The sequence below is a fragment of the Dendrobates tinctorius genome, unplaced genomic scaffold (genome assembly GCF_039654945.1).
Source record: "Dendrobates tinctorius isolate UK_male_01 unplaced genomic scaffold, ASM3965494v1 ptg000231l, whole genome shotgun sequence".
Lineage (NCBI taxonomy): Eukaryota > Metazoa > Chordata > Amphibia > Anura > Dendrobatidae > Dendrobates > Dendrobates tinctorius.
Window position 1 is genome coordinate 24,685,675 of NW_027361898.1, and position 25,691 is coordinate 24,711,365.

A 25,691-nucleotide genomic window follows, 5' to 3' on the forward strand; every position below is an offset into this window, starting at 1 on the left:
ACAGTGGGGGGTGGGGGTATGTATTGCACTTGCCACTGTCCAAAGATGACCACCTCCAAGCTGAAAGCCTGACTGATGGACATATAGTTGATGGATAGAGAGCTGGAGCAGAAAAATAAAGACCTGCCCCAAAGTCTAGCAATCTGTCTTGGTGGATTACTCTTGACAACAGGCAGTGGACAAGACACCTAGTGATTGACACTTTGGAGTGGTATACGACAAAGTTTTCTTATAATTATAAAATACATTTTCCCACCTAACCCCATGAAAAACAAAACAAATTATAATATAAAGACAATTTTATTGCCAATAAGCTCTTAAAGACTCCAAATTATTCTTATTTTTTTTATGCGTCAGTAGGATTTCGTTTTCTCCTCCTGATGAAAAATCTGGTCATAGGCATCTCTCATTAAAAATAAAATTATTTGAAATAAATAAATATATAAAATAAATATCATATACATTTCATAAATAGTTTTCATCCTTATGCACAGTATCTATACTTGCATCTATGTAACGTTCCTTGAAAACAGGAGCACTGTGAGTTTAGGGGAGGGGGGGTTCCACAGATTTGCATCTTCTTAAGAGCATTGACCAAATGTTTTAGAGATTGGTGATTAAATTTTCTCTTGATTTAGTTTTCAGATCTTCTGCCTTAGGATGGCAATGGTTGTGTCCATCATCCATCCATGTTGGTCTCAGAAGTTGATATGTGCGTCCAATGTGCCAATACACATTTTTAATGGGAAGTGGCCTTAGTTGCCTATATCACATCCATATGTGTGTGAAATGTTAGTGGGGCAGTGATTTATGCTTCTATAAGGCACACGAGAAGATGGAGCATACTCGGGTTGGACTTCCAATCATCCTGTTTGCTCCACCTTGATCTTTGTTTGTGTCTGAGGGATCATATTATGAAGCTGGTTTGAGGCGCTAGAGTGGTTAATAACATTTCTCATCCTTTAGAATATTACACACAAGTCTATTGTAACGTGTGCATGTCATTTATGTCATTCCCTATCAGCTCCTTACAGCTTCTAGTCACGTTCTAAGGCTTGTGGAAGATTTCAGTGATAGTTCACAGTCGTTTAGATTTTTTTTTACATGTGGATTTCTAACATGAGTTGATGTTTGGTTACATAATTCATAAAAAGCCACCAGGCAGTTTAATTGTTTGCCCACTGCACCAATATATCTTATTTCACGAGATTCCAAAAAGAATCCCCTTTTAGGAATTTGTCTCATTTTTTTTTAAAAAAAGGAACAAATATATGATCCCCTTAGAAAGATAAATGCTCTCATACATTCAAGAACAGTACCATTACTCTCAGGCTAAAGTCTTCAGTATCGAAATGACCATAAAGAGCCATTATTGCAGGCCTTTCCTTTACTGAAGGCTTTAACTCAACCAATGTCAGGAATGCTTATGAATAATGGGTTCCAGAGACTGGTAACCAGTGGTATACGTTTGTCGTAGAGAATGGTACAAAGTACCTATTGTCTTATCTATATTTACAAAAGTAAGTATCTCTTTTATATAAAAAGGAAAAGTGGTCTATATTGTGATGGCCATTCTCCTAGACAGCAAACCTATTAAACAGGTCCTCTCACAACAGTTTAGACAGATTGTGTCTTGAGGCCAAGTAGCATTTTAAACAGCACTCCAGCCACTGTAAGTGTCCCAGGTATGTACAGTACATTGGCATCAGTAGGTAGCGGAACATCACCTATAGTGAAAAAGGTCTCTGTACATGACTGGTATTTTAGAAGGTTCCACAGGTCTTGGGAGGAAATGTGTAAATTTCTGGTGTCGTTTAGTCCTATATCCATCTCTTGGAGACCCATCTTTATTTAGGGCCACATAATACGGTCTCTCTTGCCTCTCCGGTCTCTCGGAATCCAAATGCTTATACAAGGTGGATGCGTATGTGTTGTACCAATTTTCTTCAAACTGCTCTCGAAAAACACATTCCCTGTTCAGCTTTTTCTGTCAAGCAAGAGGAAAAAAGAAAACACTGGTGAGGTTCAAATGAAACACATCTGGTATAGTAAAGATAGAAAGTATACTATCAAATAGAAAAGGTCAAACAATGTAACTTTATGGTACATTCTACACAAGTCTTTTTTTAAGAATAATTAGAATGTGATTAGAAAGAAAACATAATAGTTCATTACTTATTAACGTACTAAAAAAAAAGGGACATGCACTGGTGTTGTATCAACATATGGCAGGGTTCCCCAATCTATGACTTGGGAGCAACATGTAGCTCGCAAGCCAATGATTTGTGTCTCACAGGCCAATGACATGTGGCTCAAAAGCCTATGATGTGGGGCTTGTGGCTGTCTGCCAGTTTGATGCATTAGCACCAGGTCTGGCAAACAGCAATAAAGAACAGGTCTCCAGATGGTGACTTTTTTGAGTAACCCCACACAGGAGAGCAGATTAGGATGCTCATATACTGGATGGTGATGGGAATAGAATGATACTGCCAGATAGAGTTGTGATGGAAGCTGGATGCAATAGTATGGCAAGCATGAGTAAGGGGGTCAAATGGGCACCATTTGATGAAAATATCCTACCTATAAGGAGTGGGAGTGGTGTGTAGAGGGCAGTGAATGTGTCTCGTGACCCTTTCTCAGAAGTATATGTAGCTCTCCTGGTTAGAAATGTCCGGGGCTGCTGCCCTAAGAATAGATCATAGGCAGCTTCACAGGGCAATAGTTAATCATATGGTTTAAAGAGTACCTGTCACTAGGTCAAAAGTAGTCAATTTTTGCTCTTATTTAATTTCCGCTGCTCCCGAGTATTCTACTTTTTTCTTCTTTTAAAATCCATCATATGATTTCAGAAATATCAGCATTTTTATTTACTGCTAATTATACGATCTTTACCATAGGGGCATTGCTCATTGTTAATAATGCTGAGTAGCTTAAGACATGCCCCCAAAAATTCTGGATGCACCGTAGAACTAAATAAAAATGTCCATATCTATGGAACTGTTTGGCGGATTGTAAAAAAAAAAAAGCAGACTTATCATGGGAGCAGTGGGAGTAACATAAGAGGAAAAACTGGCCACTTTTGACCTGAAGACAGGACCTCTTTAAAGTAGTCTCCACTCTCCAGACTTGTCCGTGTCACCAGAATGCCCAGTTTACTAATGATAACCATATATTATGGAATTACTATGTGAGAAACTCAAGATATTCTAGTATGTGTTAAAACACAAGTCACCATGCCGTAAAATAATCAGTCTGCAATACATAGCTAGGTCTACAAAGAGAATTCAACAAATGCATCAATTGGAAGGTTCCTACTGAATCTGTTGTTAGTGTTTGTATAGCCGCAGCCTGCTATTCTCTGCTTTTACATTTACCGTACTAGAACCTGGATTGGCCTTTGTTGCTACAAATATAAAATAACATATATAATTAACTCAGTCATTGAGTGTTTAAATACATCTTAATCTATGGGAAAGACAGATGTGATTAATGGTTTAGCGTGACTTCAGATGGAAGAAATGCTACTTTCCGTATGTTTTTTTTTTTTACAAGCTATTTGGGGCCACATAGCCTTAGGGACCCTTGATGGATTTCCAGCAGCTTTAACAGCCAGACTGATGGCCTAGGATTGAAGACACAGAAACAGCAAGCAACAGTCTAGCGTCTTTTGGTCCTCGCTACCTTCCCTATACTGGCTAGTGTACCTTTCCAGTACAAGGTACTGGCATGGTAGGGGTTAATTATCTATAATTTTTTTTTCCTAGCATTCACCCAGCTGGGTTTCTGGGAAGAAAAAAAAAATTCTTTGACTTTTTCCTTTGGGCCAAGAATGTTTTTCTTTTAGCGTTGCTAATTGTGTCTTTGATCATTTTAATAGGAAAATCTCCACCTGTACATAGATTTTTTGAAGATTGTTCCCTTATGCCTTGGCACAGACAATATATGTTTTCAACATGAATTTTACAGCTTTGACATAAAAGAAGCTGGCTTGCAAGTGACACATCGCAGGGCCAGCTCAAATCCGCAGAGGGAAGAGAGCAGGCTATTGTAGAAACACTTTTTTAATCATGAAATGACTACCATATGTATATACGTTTGTGAAAAGCGAGAGTTCGCAGGAGAAAAATCTACCTTCTTCTTGCAGAGAAAAAAAAAAGAGCCGTGCAACATATAATACAGACTGGATATCTAATGTCCGAAAAGGGGATTTTTTTTTTGTAATATTTTGTTTTTCTGTATTAATCTGGCAGGAAAAAAAACCTGGAAGGTTAAATATAATGACTTATTTGGCAGGAGGTGCTGAAAAAAGGTGCTCAGGTTGTGAACTTGTACAGGCCCCCATTAAATTACCATTTTGTGCCAAAAATAATCTCTTCTGAACAGTAGTTTAGCAAAACACTGAGTTCAATGAAGGTAAAGTAGAAAGTCTAGAGGCCGGGAATGACTATTGTGCTGAACTATAAAATTACAGAACATAGGTTTCAGGTTGTAAAGCAGAAGCTCCAAGTCTCCACGCCTGCAGGATGTGGGTTATTTCATTTATAGGCTGTCTATGTACATCCATAGCATAGCATACATGAGGGCTAAGTATATTTGCATCACTGATTGATCTATATTGCTATTACAGACATCAACATGGCACAGCGCCTGCACATGGCACATTGACAGTTTCTGTAATTCTCTACTATGGAGGTGTAGGTATCTGGAGGGGTACGGCGGTATAGGGCCTCCCTATGGTTCTTGTGGAGACTAGCTCTGTAATAGCAAATCTAATAGAACATGGCATCAAATTCTGGATAAAATTATTGTTTCTCAAAATTAGAATAGCATAGGTCCCTAAACTTCAGTATGTACCATATAACGTCTGTATACAACTAAGGGAATAGATTCATAATAGATCACATGAACCAGATTCCTTTGTTTCAGCCATTGTGTAAGTAATGTACTGTGAGAGTATTATTATACTCGCCTACCGCTACTCTCTACGGTGTCCATCTCCTCTTCTCAGAGACGTCACCTCAATTGTGACTATCCAGCTCACTATGGTCTATATGTTACATTGTAAGGGCAGGTGCAGACGGCCATAGATTCAACCGAGAGAATCGGATCAATTAGGCAAATGACACTGATCGGAGTGTGAGCATAGTAGGATCAGATTCTCTCAGATAGGCCGGAGTCACACTACAGCGAGATACGGCCGAGTCTCGCAGGTTAAAACCAAGCTCTGGCACCGGCACTCTGGAGCGCAGCGTGCAACTCCATGTATTGCTGTGCGGCTGCACGCTCCGCTCCGGAGTGCCGGCGCCAGAGCTTGGTTTTAACCTGCGAGACTCGGCCGTATCTCGCTGTAGTGTGATCCCGGCCATAAGGAGAAGATGGAGAAAAAATGTCTCCATCTTCTCCATTGTGGCAGTCCATGGAAAATGGACTGGACTCATATGTCATCCGTCTGATGTTTCCCCCACACTCATTGACTTGCATGGCTGAGTGTCATATGAATATCGGATCAAATTCGGGCATGCAGCAATTTTTTCCTTCAACAGACTCTGTGAAAAAAAAAATAAAAAAAAAAAAATCGGACTTGTGCATTGCCCCATAGACTAACATTGATCCGATTGCAATCCGATGTTTTGTCGGATCACGCTCGGACCAATAACACGTTCGTGTCCACGATTCTCAAAAGTCACTTCCAGGCACTGCAGAGGACACCGTAACCCGGACAGGATGAAGAACGGTGATATCACTGAGAAGAGGAGAAAAACAGCGCTGGACACTGAAAAGAGCAGAGGAAGATGAGTATTTAATACGCTCACACTATATTACATACTTATATACACACTCTCTCTCATCCGTTCAGTCAAGTACATCTATCGGTCATTCTATCGATCATCGCACCACCAGGCAGTTCTATCCCATGTTGTTTCTTTTAGTTAATCCCATGTCACTCTTGACAGTATCCATCCAGCGGGTTCATGGCCATCATCTTCTTCTGCCACTAACCGATCCAAGCATGGCATATTTCTCCAATGACTGACTCCACATGCACATTTAATGAAAAATATATATATACATGGGGAATCTTCTTTTTACAGAGGTGGCAGTGAATTATTCTCTTACTATATTCAGCTACTTCTCAGTTCAGAGAGGCAGCAAGTTGGGACACCATCCTCAAGATAGTGGTTCTAGAGGTAGGACAAGGCTAGGCACACATGGCTTTGGGGCCAATGTCATGTGCATATGCTCTGGAGATCCACATTGGTCAGATCTGCCATGTACTCTACTTGATACTTATTTTTCCAGGGTAACAGAAAATGTCTTGGTTAATTTAGTTAAATATTTTTTGGCAAAAACTTAAAGCCATCAGTCTATCTAAAAATGACAGATTGCAGCCCATATACACTGACTGTAACAATGCCAACCAAAGTCTGCCACATTCACAGAATTACTAGTAGGATTTATTGTTATAGTGATGATGAACATGTAAAACTAAGGGTGTGTGCACACGTTGCGGATTCTGCTGCGGATCCGCAGCGGATTTGACCCTGCGGATCCGCAGCAGTTTCTGCTGTGTTGTACAGTACCATTTAAGTCTATGCAAAATGAAAAGCGCAGTGCACACTTTGCGGAGTTTTCCGTGTGGCTTTTGCTGTGACACAGCCTTAATGGTGACATATGTGGCTTCCAAAATATGTTCATACTATTAAAAATATAGTTATGCTAGAGCTACACAAAGGATGGACTGAGCACTGACACACTAACCGTCATAGACCTCACTTCTTTTAGAATTATGAACATTTTAGAATGTTTTACTACTGGCCACTAGGGGCACTGTTTCTGTGCGCTATGCAGATGTTACATAATCCAGGAACATTTCGCTCGCAGGGAGAATGGCATACTGACTCCTATTAATTAATGCTAATATGAAGAAACAGGTTGTTTCTGTTTGTAACAACTTATGCAACATATTTTATCAATGTTTGTAGCAACCTAAAGTGAAATTAAGCATCACATTGAAAATCTCCAGTTTCACTTTTACCAGTCATGTTTGATCATAGGGTTACTTTATCTGAATGGTTGCTCAGGGATGAATATAAGGGTATGTATTTGTAGCGCCGGTGGGCCGAGCTGTGGGGTGGTCCCTCAGTATACCGCGCAGTGACGTACAGACACAAGATGGAGGCACGTTTCGGGTGCAACAGGTCCAAGTTTATTCTTTATTTCACCGTCCGCCTGACGGTCCCACAACACACCGCGATTCTCTTCACAGCTCTCGGGTTACAGAACACATTGAGACAGCGTACTTTCTCCGGGGACGTATATATACGTACCGTCCCTTTTCACTCTGTGACGCTCTGACAGCTCCGTCACTGTGGCTGCCATAGGCCTGTACACCAACAGTAATTTTACTGGTCATATGTCGTTCCAAATACAGTGTCCTACACCCGGAGCCTCGTCTATACTGCGGTACTTCGTGTCAGGACCACCCCCCTTGACTTCCTTTCTCCTCAGTCCCCTAGTTAGGTTTTCCTCACAGCGCACCAACTGTCACAGTCTTCTTGTCACTTGAGCTCCCCCTGGGGACTAGAATCTTCTGGAACCCTCCTGTCAAATTTATAGCTTTCCCGGTTCCCTGTAACTCCGCCCCCCATGACCAACGGTTTCTTAGCCCTAAGCTGATGTCAAGTCCTATGCTCACACTCCTCCCTGCCCTCTAATGTCAATTCCAGGTACTGCACGTCACCTACACTTTCCTAGCTGTTTTCCCTTCTGTCATAACTGACATCCTGCCTGACAAGTGCAAACCCCTTTGAAACCTGACCAGTCAGTCCGTCCGTCAGGTCACCTTCCCTACATATTTACATAGTAACATAGTTTTGAAGGCTGAAGGAAGACCTTATGTCCATCTAGTTCAGCCTATTTTTAGTGCAGCTGTTCTGCATTATTGATCCTGGGGAAGGCAAAAATCCCACAGAGTAGAAGCCAATTTTCTCCATAGGGAAAAAAAATTCCTTCCCCTAAGCTGGGTCAACCATCTACCTATAATATTATGTTATTCATAACCTTCTATACTGTTACTCACAAGAAAAGCATCCATTCCTTTCTTAAATTCATTCAGTGAGTTGGCCATCACCACTTCCTCAGGAAGAGAATTCCAGAGCCTCACTGCTCTTACCGTGAAGAACCCTCTTCTATGCTGGGGCAGAAATTGTCTTTCCTCCAAACGAAGAGAATGCCCCCTTGCTCTTGTCACAGTCCTTGGTACAAACAGTTCATTGGAGAGATTTCTGTATTGCCCTCTGATATACTTGTACATATATATTAGGTCTCCCCTAATGACGAGCTGCACAATAAGGCAACCCATTATCCAATGGACAAAATGCACATTCTTAGGCCCTTGGGCACACAAGAGGTGGGGTTTCACTCCGTAACGCAATTACAGAGGTTTTATCAGCGTAAGTGATCAAGATTTACTTGTGATTATCACAAGTCAACACAGCTTGATGAAGTGCAAACTGGGCGAGGCTGTGCTAGAATCTAGCACAAGGGACATAGTGTTACTGAACATAATCTCTGAACTTCCTATTTGTCCATCTGCCTCACACTAGAAAGGACTTTAATAGTTACAATGATGTCTGGGATCATTGCATGGCATGGTTTATCAGCAGGATAAATCGGGTTTCTCTGAGTCATGATGAGTAACATCTAGGCAACATGAAATTATCCAAAACACAATATAAGATTAGTCAACCTGTATAGGTGACAAATAGAATAAACAACCAAATATAACGGGTCATTGATGCTCTTGGGGTACGGGGCATGTATAGATGTCAAGGTATTTAGAAAAAGGTTTGGAGCAGCAAAGTGAACCATTCCCAAGGTAAAAAAGCCTTGCTTTGTTTGTGAATGTGACCACACAAATTATTTAGGGTCTACAAGTTTTCCTATTGTAGTATATACAGTATGGTCCTGATGGTCATATGACTGATATCATCAACTCTTGGCCAAAACCACTACGCCATGTCATCTACAGATTTCCCATAATGTAAAAAAATCTATCCTGAGATAAGTTTCGTAAAAGCTCTTAAAAGGCATTTTTAGCAAAGTTGGTGAAGGATGGTGTCATGGCTGGGGGACTGGTAGGGGAGGGTTGTGACACCACAGCTCATGTAATTCTTGATAAGCTGTGGTGTTCTCTATGCCAGAAATGTGAGATTTCTTGCGTGGTACATGGAGGCGCATGCCACTGGTCAAATACTCCAGATTTATGAAGAGGGAAGAACCTCTTCATGAATCAGGAGTGTCTGGATCCACCACATCCGATCATCTAGACTGGCAAGTAAATCTTCGGTCTTGATCAGTGTTTGCCATACTCCAGGCCTGACGGACCTCCACAGGTCATGTTTTCAGCATTTCCATAGTATTGCACAGGTGAGAAAATTCCTGATGCTTTGATGATGCTTCCACCACCTGTGCTATATTAAGGAAATCCTGAAAACATGACCTGTAGGGGGGCCATGAGGAATGGAGTTTGGAAAATTCTGGTCTTGATGAATGGTGATCTTTTTGTATATCAAGGACAGAAATGTTCCTATGTTCTGATGTAGGGACTTCATTTACAAAGTCTATCTTTCAACTGAACTGTTTCAATATGTCTTTGCACATCATCATCAATGCCAAAATTCGACTATTGTAAAAATGTTCTCATTGACTGTGAATTATCTCAGGTTCCATATAGATTTTAAAAATATTTTAGTCAAAGTGAAAAAAAAAATACAAGAAAAAAGCTTCATCATTCTAATATTGATCTTTAGTTCTAAATTTCATATAGATTTCATTTACAGCTGCAACATTTCACCTTTATTTTTACTGCTTATACAGTAAGTACAGTATATTGTAGGATAGTGTTTCTAAAGTTTTCAAACTTACCGATCCATACAGCTCTCCTCTCTCATTCATGCCCAAGTACAGTCCAGAGTCCACACCACGGATACTGACAAGACCAACAGCCAAGCTGATGAACTCCAAAATTCCTAAGGTGAAAACAAGAGCACACCTGTTAGGGATCCTTAGCATTACTACTCAATATGAAGCCTCTTCTTATATGATAATTTTTATGTGTTTGCATTATTGAATTAGTATTTATTAAAAATTCTTATTTAGTGGGTACATTTTAATACACCTTCAGAGGGATGGATCCCTAAGTTGAATCTCATAGTACTTTTGTTTGGTATACATAGCCTTTTGTTGTTGTTTTTTTTTGAGTAAATTCGCTGCCCATCACCCAAAGAACGAGCACAATGCTCGTTCGTCAGGTGAAATGGTTTTTCAGCTGGCCTGAAAAATGTCATTCTAGGCATCATTTTCTCTTATGTAAATAGGACATGTTTTGCTGAGAACAGTGGCAACCTACCTGCACAGAATCATCTATAACTGATCATCTAGTGCACATAGGGAATGCTATTTGCATGTCTAAATAGGAGACTAAATGACTGCCGATAGTCAAACAAGTATCTGATTAATGGTCATTTAAAGGGAATCTGCCACCACATTTTACCTATCTATACTATTAATATGGGCATACAGGCTATAGACTGCTGAAAAAAGTCCTCCCTGTATGTCTAATATCAGATGCCTTGTGGTGGAGAAATCATCTTTTATTACTTTATATAAATGACATCTTCCAGGCTGCAAGGAGGACTGTGCCTCGAAGACAACTCTGCCTCCAGAGCTTGTTTTACATGAAGGGAGAGTTGCCAGAGTGATGTGTAATGGCCGCTCTGCTCTTCTGATCTCACTGCAGAGCTGTGTGTGATTATACCTGACACATCTCCAGGTTCCTCTCAGCTTCATCTTTCATCTCACAGGCAAAAAGGATTACAATATTGTTACAATACAGCAGAGCTCAGAAAAAATGTGTTTGTAAGAAGACACATTTAATTCCTCCTGTTCTGTGTTAGTTACTTGTCTCACACTGTTAACTCTTCCTTCATGTAAAATTATCTCTGGAGGCAGAATTATCTTCTAGGTAGCACCCTCCCCAGAGCCTGGAAGATGTCATTTATATAAAATGATAAAAGATGGTTTCTCAACAACAAGGCATCTGATATGAGGCACACAGGTAGGATTGTTTTCAGCAGTTTATAACCTGTAGGTCCATATTATTAGTTTAGATATGTCAAATGTGGTGATAGATTCCTTTTAATGCCACAAGTCAAACAGTGTAAACATGCTCCTATCTTAACCTCAGAAAATGCTTCACATCCATTTACACTGAACGATTAACATGATTGAGCATTCCTAGGAATGCTCGTTTCCCAATACTCATGCAGGATAAACAGGTTGACAATCACCAGATAGATGATAAAAATGCTCCTTTAAGTTGCACAAAAGTTGATTATTTTCTATGGCTCATCATCCTGTGTAAACAAGTCCTGTGCTGTGGAAAACAATATCAGCCTATGTGCACTGCACGATCTTTTATTGGTTCTGGGCACATACGACACAGGATCATCTTCTGTAAGGAGACTATTAAATGACTGATGACTATCATGTACATCGCTGATCGGTTGTCGTTAGACTCTGCTCATCACCAGTGCAAACGGGCACTTACTGCGCTCTCTTCAGAGAATGAGGATCCTTGAAGGTCCTATTGTTTCAGGTCACAATGTCCTGTGTCAAACCTATTTTAAGCTTCTCAAACATAAAAAGATGGATTACATTTCACAATATTTTAATTACTTCTGTCTTGAATTATTGTCGTAGACTGGTAGAACTCAAGTGTTCTCCCAACTCTGTGTGTGAATGTGTGTGTGGCTGTTTGTGGGTTTGAGAAATTGCATAGTCGCCACCTCTTTAGTCCTCTCTATGGCTCATTATAAGGTAACCCTGTGACATCGACAGTGGCATAATCTGAGACACTTAATGGCTACATTATGTTATATAGCTACTGGATAGCATGGTGGCTCAGTGGTCCTGGCTTAAAATCCCACCAAGGACAACATCTGCAAGTAGTTTGTAGGTTATCCCCGTGTTTGCATGGGTTTCCTCTGGGTACTCCGGTTTCCTCCCACATTCCAAAGATATAGTGTTAGGGAATCTTGATTGTGAGCCCCATCGGAGACTGTCGACTATGCCTGCAAAGCGCTGCAGAATATGATAGTGCTATAAAAGTGAGTAAATTAAATAAATAAAATATTTACTGATAAAAGACACGTCCATCAAGTACAACCAAATTTGGTACCGCACTTTATTTATTTTTTAGATTTTAGAAAACGCTGTGTTGTGATTGATCTGCCCAGGAAGTGATTTTAGCGCACTGTCTTTTATCTGAGGTTGAATAGTGGATCTAAACAATAGAATTGTTTTAAAGATCCCCTCCTACTACTTTACATTCACCCTCTCTCTGTTGGAGTCCCCCAAGGCTCTGTTTTAGGACCCCTACTCTTCTCAATCTATACACTTGCTCTGGGGCAACTCATAAACTCCCACAGATTCCAGTACCACCTTTATGCTGATGACACTCAGATCTACCGCTTTGGCCCAGACGTCACCTCTCTGCTGTCCAGAATCCCAGAGTGTCTATCAGCCATATCCTCCTTCTTCTCCTCTCGCTTCCTCAAGCTCAATGTGGACAAATCTGAACTCGTCATCTTTCCTCCATCTCACAGATCTTCCTTACCCGACCTAGCTATAACAATGACATCACGCTTTCCCCAGTACCGGAAGTCCGCTGCCTCGGAGTAACCTTTGACTCTGCTCTGTCCTTCAAACTGCACATCCAAGCTCTTTCTACTTCCTGTCGCCTCCAGCTCAAAAATATTTCCAGAATCCGTCCTTTCCTCAACCCTCAATCTACTAAAATGCTTGTGCATGCCCTCATCATCTCTTGCCTCGACTACTTTTCTGTGGTCTCCCTGCTAACACTCTCGCACCTCTCCAGTCCATCCTTAACTCTGCAGCCCGACTAATTCATCTCTCTTGGATTCCATGTAGAAAATGGTCGCACTCAACGGGATGAAATGTGAATGTTTATTGACACATATAATTACATGTCACGTCAGAGGTGTGGTAACAAGAGTGCAAAGAGGCTGACAACGGCCATTTCACGCCATTCGAGCGCTTCTACGGGTCCACCCGTTTGATCACTACGAGGTCAAGCACCCGGGAGTCCTGGATGTCAGCTTGCTGCATGCCGCACGCCACTGTTTGATGTACGGTAATAGCGGTGCCGTCCGCAATTTTTCCTATCAGCAATAATTCATCTTTCTCCTCGCTACTCCTCCGCTTCTCCCCTCTGCAAATCTCTTCACTGGCTCCCATTCCCTCAGCGTATCCAGTTCAAATTACTAATACTGACCTACAAAGCCATCTATAACCTGTCTCCCCCATATGTCTCTGAACTAATCTCCCAATACCTTCCCTCACGTCATCTCCGGTCCTCCCAAGACCTCCTTCTCTCCTCCACACTTATTCGCTCCTCACCCAACCGCCTCCAAGACTTCTCCCGAACTGCCCCTATTCTCTGGAATTCTTTGCCTCAACAAGTCCGACTATCAACCACATTTGGATCCTTCAGACGGAACCTGAAAACCCACCTCTTCAAGAAAGCCTACAGCCTGCAATGACCCCGCTACCTCCTTCTCTCTCATCACTACCGGTGATGTCACCTCAACCAACACCGGAACTGCTGCAACCCACCAACCTACTGTCTCCTTCCCCACCATCCTGTAGCATGTAAGCCCGAAAGGGCAGGGTCCTTTCCCCTCTGTATCAGTCTGTCATTGTTAGTTTGTTTACTGTAAGTGATATCTGTAATTTGTATGTAACCTATTCTCATGTACAGCACCATGGAATAAATGGTGCTATATAAACAAATAATAATAATAATCAGAAAAAAGATCTATTTATGCTGAATCCATGAGGAAAACACTCCAAAGTTTTCCAATGTAGAAATAACCTTGGTCAGTATGGGGAAAAACCTTGGTCAGTATTGGAAAAAATAGATAAAAAAAATGATAAACTGAATTGTGGGCTTTTGTTACAGTAGGGTATGTGTCATACTAGCAGTGATATGCCATAAAAGCTAAAAGAAAAGACTAGCTGCGGATTCATTAGCAAGTGGATGCCAAGTGTACACCCGAGATTGCAGGTTCTGGAGTAAGGGCCCCGTCACACATAGCGATCTCGCTAGCGAGATCGCTGCTGAGTCACAAGTTTTATGACACAACAGCGATCTCACCAGCGAGATCGCTGTGTGTGACAGCGATCAGCGACCGGCCCCCCCTGCCGGTATCGCTAATCGCTCTTGGAAAGCCCTGGACATTTCTTTGATCGCTGGTCTCCCGCTGGCCAGCATGCATCGCTGCGTGTGACAGGCAGGAGACCAGCGATCAGCTGGTAACTAACGTACACATCGGGTATCTAAGGCTAGTTTCACACTAGCGCATTTGAGCGCAGCAACGGCCTGCGCACAGCCGCCGCTAAGCCCCGCCCCCTGTCGCGCCTCCGCCGGTAGCTCCGCCTACCGGCACATGACGCTGCATGCATCTTGCGTCCCCTATCTTTATCACTGGGAGCGCAGGCCGTGCGCAGTATGCGTTTGGCGGCGCATGCGTCCTTTTGACAGTGCGCCGACCTGCGCCAAACGCAACCTGCTGCAGTTTGGTTGCGCTTGGCGCACCGTCAAAAAGGCGCATGCGCCGCCAAACGCATACTGCGCACGGCCTGCGCCCCCAGTGATAAAGATAGGGGACGCAGGACGCATGCAGCGTCATGCGCCGGTAGGCAGAGCTACTGGTGGAGGCGCGGTAGGGGGCGGGGCTTAGCGGCGGCTGTGCGCAGGCCATCGCTGCGCTCAAAAGCGCTAGTGTGAAACTAGCCTTAGCCCCCATTCCTCCACCACCCTAGCTGTACCCATTTCAGCAGAGCTGGACAAAACGGGCATGAAAATGGCAAAAATAAGATTTTTGCGCAACTCCACGTTGAGCAAAAAATTTGTGACTTTTCAAAGCAAGTTATCAGGTGATCAGGTATATTCTGTAGGGGAATCCTGCAAGTTTCAATTCTACAACAGTGAAAGGAGTCATTAAAGTCCTCAGAAAGATGCATTGCACTTTTGTGTCCTCCAAAGTGACACACAATTTTTAGTCTCCGAGACTTACACTATGGACAATGAAAGTTTTGAGGGAACCTTCTCTATTAACTGAAATTTTCTCAATAATATCAGTAAAATGTCTTTTCTAGATGTTCAAACCATGTCTTGTTTCAGGAAGAGTCATCTTATACAGACTCAAAATGTACTTCGTCAACATTCATGAATACAAATATTTAGTAGAACCCTGCACCCTAACCACACCTAAGTCATAAAGTCTACTGAGAAATAATGTAAACTCTTTGATTTCGTAACTAGATACACAGCTACGGCAGTCTCTCCTTCCAGATCTATCTTGTTCGACTGCTCAAAGGGGTTTTCTGATCCTGGTATATTATTGACATAACCAGATTATGTCACCAATCACAGATCAGTTGGGGTCCGGCACCTCCAGTCGTCATCTGTTACCAGCTCTGGCTAGATGTAAACGGTGCATGGATTGAAACATCACTGTACTGCAGATCAGCTCGTATTCATTAACGAGGAGATGCTCTGCTTGGGATTGGCCAATAAGCAATATATGGAGGAGATCATCACCACCACCATCACTTATAATGCTTACATCTGACCACTTCCAGAACTGGTAACATCTGATGTTTGGAGGTGCCAGTGTCTCACTCATACTGATCTGATATTAATGACCTATTCTCACAAGAATTCATCAATATCGCTGTAATGTTAATCCTCTTTAATTTAAAGAGGTTTTCGGTTCATTCAAAATTGCAACCCCACTCATCAGCTGTCTGAAGGAACACTGAGCAACCTTCATTGAATATTTACATCTCAATGCTATACTTTAAAGGGAATCTGTCACCCATTTTTTGTGATATAAAAATATCATTCAATTTAGTGTCACATAAGCATTGTAGCAGTACTTTTGATACCCCCTGACTGCGGTGTATGTAAATCTCCTTGGTTCGGTCCGATGGGCGGGGCTTATTCTCCTTCTCTCCCCCCCTCCTCGGCTTGCTGTACATATTGTGATCTGTGAATTGAAATGGTCTCTTTTGCTTGCGCAGTATGCTTTGCCAAACTGTGGGCAAAGCATAAAATCATTATTGCGCATGCGCCGGCATTTTTAATTTTGCTCTATGCCCCGGAACACACAAGTTGCATCGCAAGATTTCCGGGGCATAGAACGTAATGAAGAATGCCAGCGCACGTGCAATACTGATTTTATGCTTTGTCTACAGTTGGGCAAAGCATACTGCGCAAGTGCAAGAGCCCATTTCAATGCGCACGTGCGGCAACTCTGCGTGAACTCAGGAATGACCAGAAAGAAATGCGTAGAGGTAGAGCAAGACATGAGGGGGGAGAGAAGGAGAATAAGCCCGGCCCCTTGGACCGGACCGAGGAGATTTACATACACCGCAGCAGGAATAAAAACGGTATTTATACATCAAAAGTGGTGAGTCAGGGGGTATCAAAAGTACTGCTATAATGCTTATGTGACACTAAATTTAATGATATTTGTACATCATATCACAAAAGATGGGTGACAGATTCCCTTTAAGTAAAGGCAGTGCCAGATATTGCAGATCAGTCAATTTCACTCGACTAGGATGATACTGTAATACCACGCTAATACAATGTACAGACCTTAAAGGGCTGTTCCTATATTAATAATAATAATAATAATAATATAATAATAAATTTTATTTTTATAGCGCCGACATATTCCGCAGCACTTTACATTTCAGAGGGGATTTGTACAGACAATAGACATTACAGCATAATAATCACATACAGTAGATTATAACAAATACCAAGAGGAAAGAGGGCCCTGCTCGCAAGCTTACAGTCTATGAGGAAAGAGGGAGACACGAAAGGTGGGTGGTAACAGTTACCCTGATTGTATGGACCAGTCATAATGTTAAGTGTGTAACAGTACAGACACAGAGGGCTAATGGAGGCATAAAGCATGTGGGAACATGATGCGGGGAACCTGGTTATGGTAAAACTTTTGGCTCCGCCACACAGGGATAGATTAGGTTAATGTGTTGGGGTGGTAGGCCAGTCTGAATAAATGCGTTTTCAGGCCACGCTTAAAATTGTGGGGATTGGGGACTAATCGTATTGACCTGGGAAGTGCATTCCAAAGAATTGGCGCGGCACGTGTAAAGTCTTGGAGACGGGAGTGGGAGGTTCTGACTATTGAGGATGCTAATCTCAGGTCATCAGCAGAACGGAGGGCGCGGGTAGGGTGGTATACTGAAACAAGGGAGGAGATGTAGGGTGGTGCTGAGCCATGGAGGGCTTTGTGAGTGAGGGTAATAAGTTTATACTGAATTCTGGAGTGGATGGGTAGCCAGTGTAATGACTGGCACAAGGTAGAGGCATCGGTGTAACGATTGGTGAGGAATATGATCCTGGCTGCAGCATTCAAGACAGATTGGAGGGGGGAGAGTTTGGTAAGAGGGAGACCGATTAGAAGAGAGTTACAATAGTCGAGACGAGAATGAATAAGAGAAACAGTAAGAGTTTTTGCAGAGTCAAAGGTAAGAAAAGGTCGAATTCTAGAAATGTTTTTGAGGTGCAGATGACAAGAGCGAGCCAGTGATCGAATGTGGGGGGCAAAGGAAAGCTCGGAATCAAGTATGACCCCAAGACAGCGGGCCTGTTGCTGGGGAGTAATAGTGGAACCACACACAGAAATGGCAATGTCGGGTATAGGTACATTAGTAGAGGGAGGAAACACCAGGAGTTCAGTCTTTGACAGGTTCAGTTTCAGATATAGTGAGGACATGATATTAGACACAGCGTTTAGACAATCGCCGGTGTTTTCTAGAAAGGCTGGCGTGATGTCAGGAGAAGAAGCGTATAATTGGGTGTCATCAGCATAGAGATGGTACTGGAAATCAAATCTACTGATTGTTTGACCAATAGGGGCAGTGTACAAGGAGAAGAGGAGGGGACCTAGAACCGATCCTTGGGGGACCCCAACAGTAAGGGGAAGATGAGAGGAGGAGGAACTGGCAAAAGATACAGTAAAGGAGCGGTCGGAGAGATAGGAGGAGAACCAGGAGAGAACGGTATCCTTGAGGCCAATGGAACGGAGCATAGTGAGGAGGAGCTGATGATCCACAGTGTCGAATGCTGCAGAGAGATCCAAGAGAATTAGCATGGAGTAGTGACCATTTGATTTAGCTGTTAGCAGATCATTAGAGACTTTAGTGAGGGCAGTTTCAGTGGAGTGTAAAGAGCGGAAACCGGATTGGAGAGGGTCGAGAAGAGAGTTTTCTGAGAGATAGCGGATAAGACGGGAGTGGACCAGGCGTTCCAGGAGTTTAGAGATGAAGGGAAGATTAGAGACAGGTCTATAGTTAGCGGCACAGTTTTGGTCGAGGGATGGTTTTTTAAGTAGTGGATGTATGATGGCATGCTTAAATGAGAAGGGAAAAATACCAGGAGAGAGAGAGGTTAAATATTTTAGTTAGGTGAGGGGTGACAGCAGGGGAAAGGGACTGAAGGAGCTGTGACGGAAATGGGTCACTGGTGCAAGTAGTTGGGCGAGAAGATGCAAGGAGCCTGCTTACTTCTTCTTCTGTGACTGGTTCAAAATCAGAGAGTGAGTTCGATGCAGTGGGGGAGGGAGGACGGTGCATGGTATGAGGTGATTGGGAGATAATTTCCTGTCGGATCTGGTCAATTTTTTCTTTGAAGTAATTGGCCAGATCGTCAGCTCGGAGCTCCGTGGTTGGGGCCTGTACTCTTGGATTGAGTAGAGAATGAAAAGTGTCAAAGAGACGTTTCGGGTTATTGGACAGTGAGGTGATGAGGGTGTTGAAATAGGTTTGTTTGGAGAGGTGAAGGGCAGTGTTGTATGTTCTAAGCATAAACTTAAAATGGATGAAATCTTCGGGTAGATTGTATTTTCTCCACAGACGTTCGGCGCACCTGGAGCACCGCTGCAGGAAACGTGTTTGCACCGTGTGCCAGGGTTGTCGCCGTCTGCGTTGTGGTGTTCTATTTATAGGGGGTGCAAATTCATCCAGGGCACTTTGAAGTGTTTCATTGTAATGCTTCAATACAGAATCAGGACAGGAGAGGGAGGAGATAGGGGCCAATGAAGACTGCAAGTTCTTCATAAGTTTCTGGGTGTTAATGGCCTGTATGTTTCTATAAGTATGGACAGTGGGGGTGACCTGAGCAGCATGGCAGTTCTTGATAGAGAATGAAAGAAGATTGTGGTCAGAGAGCGGGAGAGGGGAGTTTGCAAAATCATCCACTGCACAAAGCCGAGAGAAGACCAAGTCGAGGGAGTTTCCGTCTTCATGCGTTGGAGAATTAGTAAGCTGCGAAAGGCCAAATGAGGAGGTTAGAGATAAAAGGTGAGTAGCAGATGGTGAGAGGGGAAGAGCAATGGGGATGTTGAAATCACCCATGATGAGGGTAGGGATGTCACAGGAGAGAAAATGTGGAAGCCAAGTGGCAAAATGATCCAGGAACTGATGGGAGGGGCCGGGAGGACGATACACCACCGCCACTCGCATGGAGAGGGGGGTGTAGAGTCTGACGGCATGGACCTCAAAAGAAGGGAAGACAAGTGAGGGTACTTGAGGGATAACCTGAAAGGTACATTTTGGTGATAGGAGCAGACCAACGCCTCCACCAGCTCTATTGTCTGATCTTGGGGTATGAGAGAAGTGAAGCCCCCCGTATGAAAGAGCAGCAGCAGCGGTAGTGTCTGACTGCTGGATCCAGGTTTCAGTAAGAGCCAGGAGGTTAAGAGAATTAGAAAGGAAAAAGTCATGAATGAAGGAGAGTTTGTTACACACTGAGCGAGAATTCCAAAGTGCACAATTAAGAGAGACAGATGGCATGCAGGGAATATTAATAAGATTAGAGGGGTTTCTGAGTGTAGCAGTCGGGAGGTTTGACTTTCTATAACATGGGGGACCAGGGTTGGGAGCAATGTCTCCTGCGACTAGGAGAAGGAGGATAGAAAGAGTGAGCAGATGGTTAAGTGATTTGTGAGAGCGTCTCTGATGTTGAATGGTGGGACCGACTGGATCTGTGCAGTTTAACAACGTGAAAAGAGCATGAGTGCTATACATAGGAGAGGAAAGAAGCGAGGGGCCAATGTGGATGGAGTGTAGAGAGTTAATGCCAGGGCGGTGGATGTGTGTGAATGCAGCAGCCAGGATAAAAATTACACAAATGCATATGGTATATATTTGTTGTACTCCAAATGTACAGGGAGTAGATGTATATAAATGTCTTACCTGTCTCCTGCCCTGTCTAACTATATTAGCCTTTCATGGCTGAGATGGCAATATCTGTCTATATGGTGGCTGTAGGAGGTTGATACTATAGAAACCAAGTCCTACACGTTCATTTCCATAAAAGTGAATGCCAGTTACAGAAACAGTGAAGCACACTAACCAACACTGTCCCAAAACTCCTGAGTTCCCACAACTTCTGAGTTACAAAAACAGTGTAGAGTTGAAGTAACTCCCATTGACTCCTATGAAAGTTACGGAAAAAGCTTGGCTCAGCTAACCACGGCTGTTTACTACTTGTAGAAGTTACATAGAGACAAATATTCTTTGAGAGAATACTCCATGTATTGAAGCATTTGTCCTAGTACATTTGTTTATTGCTAATCACTAATTAATACATTCAAAATATTTATTCTTTTTGGACTCTGGTGAAGATTAAAAAATTATTCAAAAAGTAAAACTACTATCACACTTCAGGTCCATTTACACGGCAAGAATATCTTGATTTAGAATTCCTAGGAGAGCTTGCTTCAGGATAATCTTACAGGCTAAACAGGCAGCCGATCTCCTGATGAACTAGCAAAAATGTTTGAAATGATCATTTGGTCTGTACAACAGATCATTTTTTTCAGCAACGTATTGTCCTGTGTAAATAGGTCCTGTGTTGCCAAGAAAAATAGCACCCTATGCGAACTGATCCATCTATTACAAATGGCTTAGGCTGTGTTCACAATAGCGTTTGAGTCCGCAGCTTGGTGCTGCAGACTTCTTTCCTAGCTCTGCCTACTTCCACATGCATCTTTAACATTGTGTACGCAGGGACATGCGTTGTATGCGGATGCGTCGGGGTGCGTCGTTTTGAAGTGCCCTCCAAACGCAACATGTTGCATTTTCTTGCATTCAGCGGGCACGTCAAAACGACGCACGCGGACGCATCCACATACAACGCATGTCCCTGCATACACAATGTTAAAAATAGGTATGCAGGACGCATACGGATGTAGGCAGAGCTTAAGGAAAGAAGTCTGCAACACCACGCTGCGGACTGAAACGCTAATGTAAACCTGGCCTTAGTGTGAGTCTGAAGAGTGGTCTCCCTCTGTAAACAGGCTATTAAATGACTGCCTATCAGCAAATAAGTAGCTGATTGACCGTTATTTGGTGCGCTCAGTTGTCAGGTGTAAACGCACCTTTATTAATATATGTTATGTAAATGGGACTAGCCGGTTCTGTAAATCTACAAAGAGAAGATCATGTAAAACATGGGACTTTGTGGTTTAAAAAGGTGGACAATATAAACCTTTGAAAGACCATTATTAGTTTGTAATTTGCACTTTTCCATAGTGGTTGATGTAAACAAATTGATTTTGGTTCAGTTTTTTGTAGGGGGGTAAAAAGAAGGCGCCGTGTCAAGATAGAGTTAAATTGTATAGTAATGTAAAGTAATGTTTGGCGGCCGGTTGTATCTCAGTTTTCCTGGAGGTTTTACCTCAAGGCTGTCCCCGGTGATTTAGGAGAGCTGTCCATAGTGAAACCAGTACAAGGCATAGGGATACAGTTTAGTAGCAGTCAGGGTAAGGTATAGTAAAAAGCTTTGGAATAGCCCACATGTTGGGAGAGGTTAGATCAGATAAAAAAAAAAGGAAGCACTTCCTAGTCACTTCCTGTATCCGTTCCTAAGGATGGAGAGGTAACAAGGACTCCCGAAAAACAGTTGAGTATAGAACAAATCTCACAGCACAACACACACATGGCAGGTTCCTGCTTAGAGAAGGGTTTCAGGATGAAGAGAAGTCAAAACTGGCCCACAGCCCTGGCAGCCCCCTTCATGTAACCCCACACATGCCACTGATTGACAGCTTTCTGTGTACATTATGCATTTTCAGCAAGCTGCTCAGTGGTGGGGGTGGGGATACACAGATTAGCTGGACTGGATTGCATGTGAAATCTAATCCAGCAGTGATAATCTCTTGCTGATAAAACACTGGTTGTATTTAAACTATAGTCTAAAGCCCCCGTCACACACACAGTGATCTCGCTAGCGAGATCTCTGCTGAGTCACAAGTTTTATGACGCAACAGCGATCTCACCAGTGAGATCGCTGTGTGTGACAGCTATCAGCGACCGGCTTCCCTGCCGGGTATCGCTGATCGTTCATGAAAGGTCAGGACTTTTTTTGGGTCGTTGGTCTCTCGCTGGCCAGCACGCATCGCTGCATGTGGCAGGCGGGAGAGCAACGACTAGCAATCGGCTAGCTGGTAACCAAGGTAAACGTCGGGTTTCTAAGCGGCGCGCGGCACTTAGAAACCCAATGTGCACCTTGGTTACCAGCTCCCTGCATCAGCGCGCTGGTAACTAACGTACACAGCGACGCGCCCGCTCGGCGTCGCTGGTGCTGATCGCAGCTTCACCAGCATCGCTGGTGCTGATCGCAGCAAACAGGCAGCTTCACCAGCGCTCATGTAGCGACACACCAGCGATCCTGACAAGTTCATATCGTTGTCGGGATCGCTGGTGAGTCGGTAAGTGTGATGGGGCCCTAAGAAGTAACATATCCTTGAATAAAGCCCCCTTCACACATAGCGAGATTGCTAGCGATATCGCTAAAACATCACCGATTTTGTGACGCAACAGCGAAATCGCTAGCGATCTCGCTACATGTGACACTTACCTCCGACCTGGCCTCCCACTGGATATCGTTGATCGTGCGAGATCGTCCAGGTCCATTTCTCGTCGTCGGCTTCCTGCTGGCGCTGACGAGCGACTCCATGGATGCGGGAGGAAGTCGTCACCAGAGCTGCCGTCTGACAGGTAAGTAACGACTGCCAACCGCTGCTGCGTCGCTGGTGAGATCTGCCTGTTTGGCAGCTCACTAGCGACCATTTAGCGATGCACCAGCGATCCTGACTGGGTCGTATCGTTATCGGGATCGCTGGTGCAACGCTAAATGTAACGGGACCTTAAGTCTCTCTGCCCCTACATTATTCTGCTCTCAGATTCCCTTTAAAACTGGCCATACACATCCGAGACAACTATTTCACCTGATTTCTTGTACTTTTGAAATATGTTTTCAAGAGAGAAAGACAGTCAGAAACATGTGTACGAGCCTGAAAACCTAAGGATTAAGAGTTTGAATTTCAACTGCCCAATCCCTAGAGTTTAGATGCCCATCTGTGCAAATGTAAGGAGATGGCCATACTGCCCACATTCTCCCTTGAAGACAGGCGTATTGTTCTGATGTGTAATATGTATTGTGACATGAGTTATGTGATGGCATTGTAGTTTGACAGACTGTAGGGAAAGTTAGGGTTAATGTGCAGTGACAGAGACAGTTTCCTGTCAGGAGGTCAGAGACAGCCTAGCTTGCAGCTAGAGCAGATCTTTGGTCTGAGTACTCAGCAGAGCCACGTGAAGTGGGTGTCCCTGACGTGGGTGAGAAGCTAAGTGTCATCCATAGTGGCAAACTAGTTCCCCTAAGAGGAAATCAGGATGCGGAACTGTGGGTTGAAGTTTAGGACTCTCACTTACTGGACTGTAGTACTGTGCTGGGTTGTGGTGAAGACAGAGGAAATGAGGCAAAAACAAGTAAGCTTTGGAAGAAGTAGAGGTATGGTATGTGGAAAAGATGCTCCGTAATGTAAAGGAAACATTTGTGAAGTTATGCACCCACTATCTATTGTTCATAATTCCCACCAAGTTAATGTTAAGTAAAAGACTGTTTTTATTTTTGAGTTGTGGCCTCTCTCATTGAACTGTTTAACATTTAGTCCTGACCAGCTGAAGTCAGTGGCATCATAAGATCTGCAAGGGTGTAGCATCCCTGCAGACAAAGCCCATACACCCAGCCAGGACTTCCATCTTCATATAGCATGTCAGGCCATTTAAGACGAGTACCTCGCCCATTACTACCACCCCGCTTCACGTTACACACATCTACTAGTTAGCCGGTTTTGCCAAAATTGGTGGGTTTGTGCTGCTTTTATATTTATAAGGGCTTTAAAACAAAAGGAACATTAATTCATACATTTATTGTCGGGGCAGAGATGCACTTAAAACAGTAAACTTGGTTCATAGACTACAAATGTCAGAGAAAAACTACAAAAGTGTAAAAAAGGAGAATGAGAAAATGCAATTAAGTTTATCTGTTCGAATTCTTGATTCATCTACAATTTATGCGCTTAGAATTCAATACTTAGTTTGGGAACAAATACATGTATACACCAACTTGTATGCATGATAGATTAAAGGGTAGTTTAGAAAACTCATATTCATATACAATCTTAGTGTTATCATAGATTCTTATCTTTTGGCCAATGTGGAAAACGGTGATTCCTGTCTTGTAGTGCTTTGTACCGACATCCCATTGATTTGGATGGCCATTGTGTAATCATTGTGCCTCATTGGATACTTTGGTCCCTATTCTCCATGGCCGGTGTTGCTTATGTCGTTCTTGATAAGGGACCCTGGTGGAGTAAGAAGCTCCTGATTTATTAGGAGACGCATGTATCCTAATTAATTTTGTATATCTTAAAAGTGATGTGTGCCTTGCTGCAAATCTTACTCCAGGCATCAACTTTAGTGAAACTTGTGCCATAAGGCATGCCACAGCCCACCTTGAATTGGATGAACTTGGATCATCATTCTCTATCCCGCCCCAGCTCCATCCATTCTGGCGAAGATAGCCAAAACTGGTGTGAAAATGTTAAAATTTGCTTAATAGCATGGCTTTTCCAAGTGTTTTACATTAGATTTCTGGTGTAAACACTTTGTTGAATAGGGGTCTTTATGAATAGTTTATGTTCAAGGGACACCAATGAGTAGGCATTGTCCAAAACTTTAAAGTATGGATCGCTAAGAACCCTATAGCTTTTATGATAGCAATTACAACCAATTAAACTATTTATACACTGGTGAAAGTTTGTGAACCCTTCAGAATATTCCATATTTTTGCATAAATTGACCTTAAACTACCATCAGTACTTTGTAAAAGTAGATAGATAACCATACTTTTGCTACTCACAGACATGTGACATTGGATAATTTTCCTGCAAAAAATTACAAAAATCTAACAGTTGTGACTCATTTGTTTATGAGTTACGACTATTAGATTTTGTAATTTTTTGCAGAAAAATTATCCAATGTCACATGTCCTTGAGTGGCAAAAGTATGTGAACCTTTTTGATTAGCAGATAATTGAAAGGTGAAATTAGAATATAGTGTTTTTAATCAATAAGATGACAATCAAAAGTGAGTGGGCAACCTGTTTTTTTCCCACTTTTTAAATGGCAAGGTCTAATACATTTAACTCATTTGTTTAA

General features: G+C 42.8%; 1 protein-coding gene across 1 annotated transcript in view; it reads right to left on the reverse strand.

The window, feature by feature from the left end:
• Window positions 1-281: 281 nt before the first annotated feature.
• FGF16 (fibroblast growth factor 16) overlaps window positions 282-25,691 on the reverse strand; it is a 65,619-nt gene continuing 40,209 nt past the window's right edge. Inside the window, exons 3-4 of the mRNA XM_073556202.1 lie at window positions 9,928-10,031; window positions 282-1,987 (exon numbers count right to left, since the gene is read on the reverse strand). Coding sequence (XP_073412303.1) covers window positions 1,724-1,987; window positions 9,928-10,031 — 368 coding nt within the window. The 3' untranslated portion in view covers window positions 282-1,723. The remainder of the gene's footprint in view (window positions 1,988-9,927; window positions 10,032-25,691) is intronic.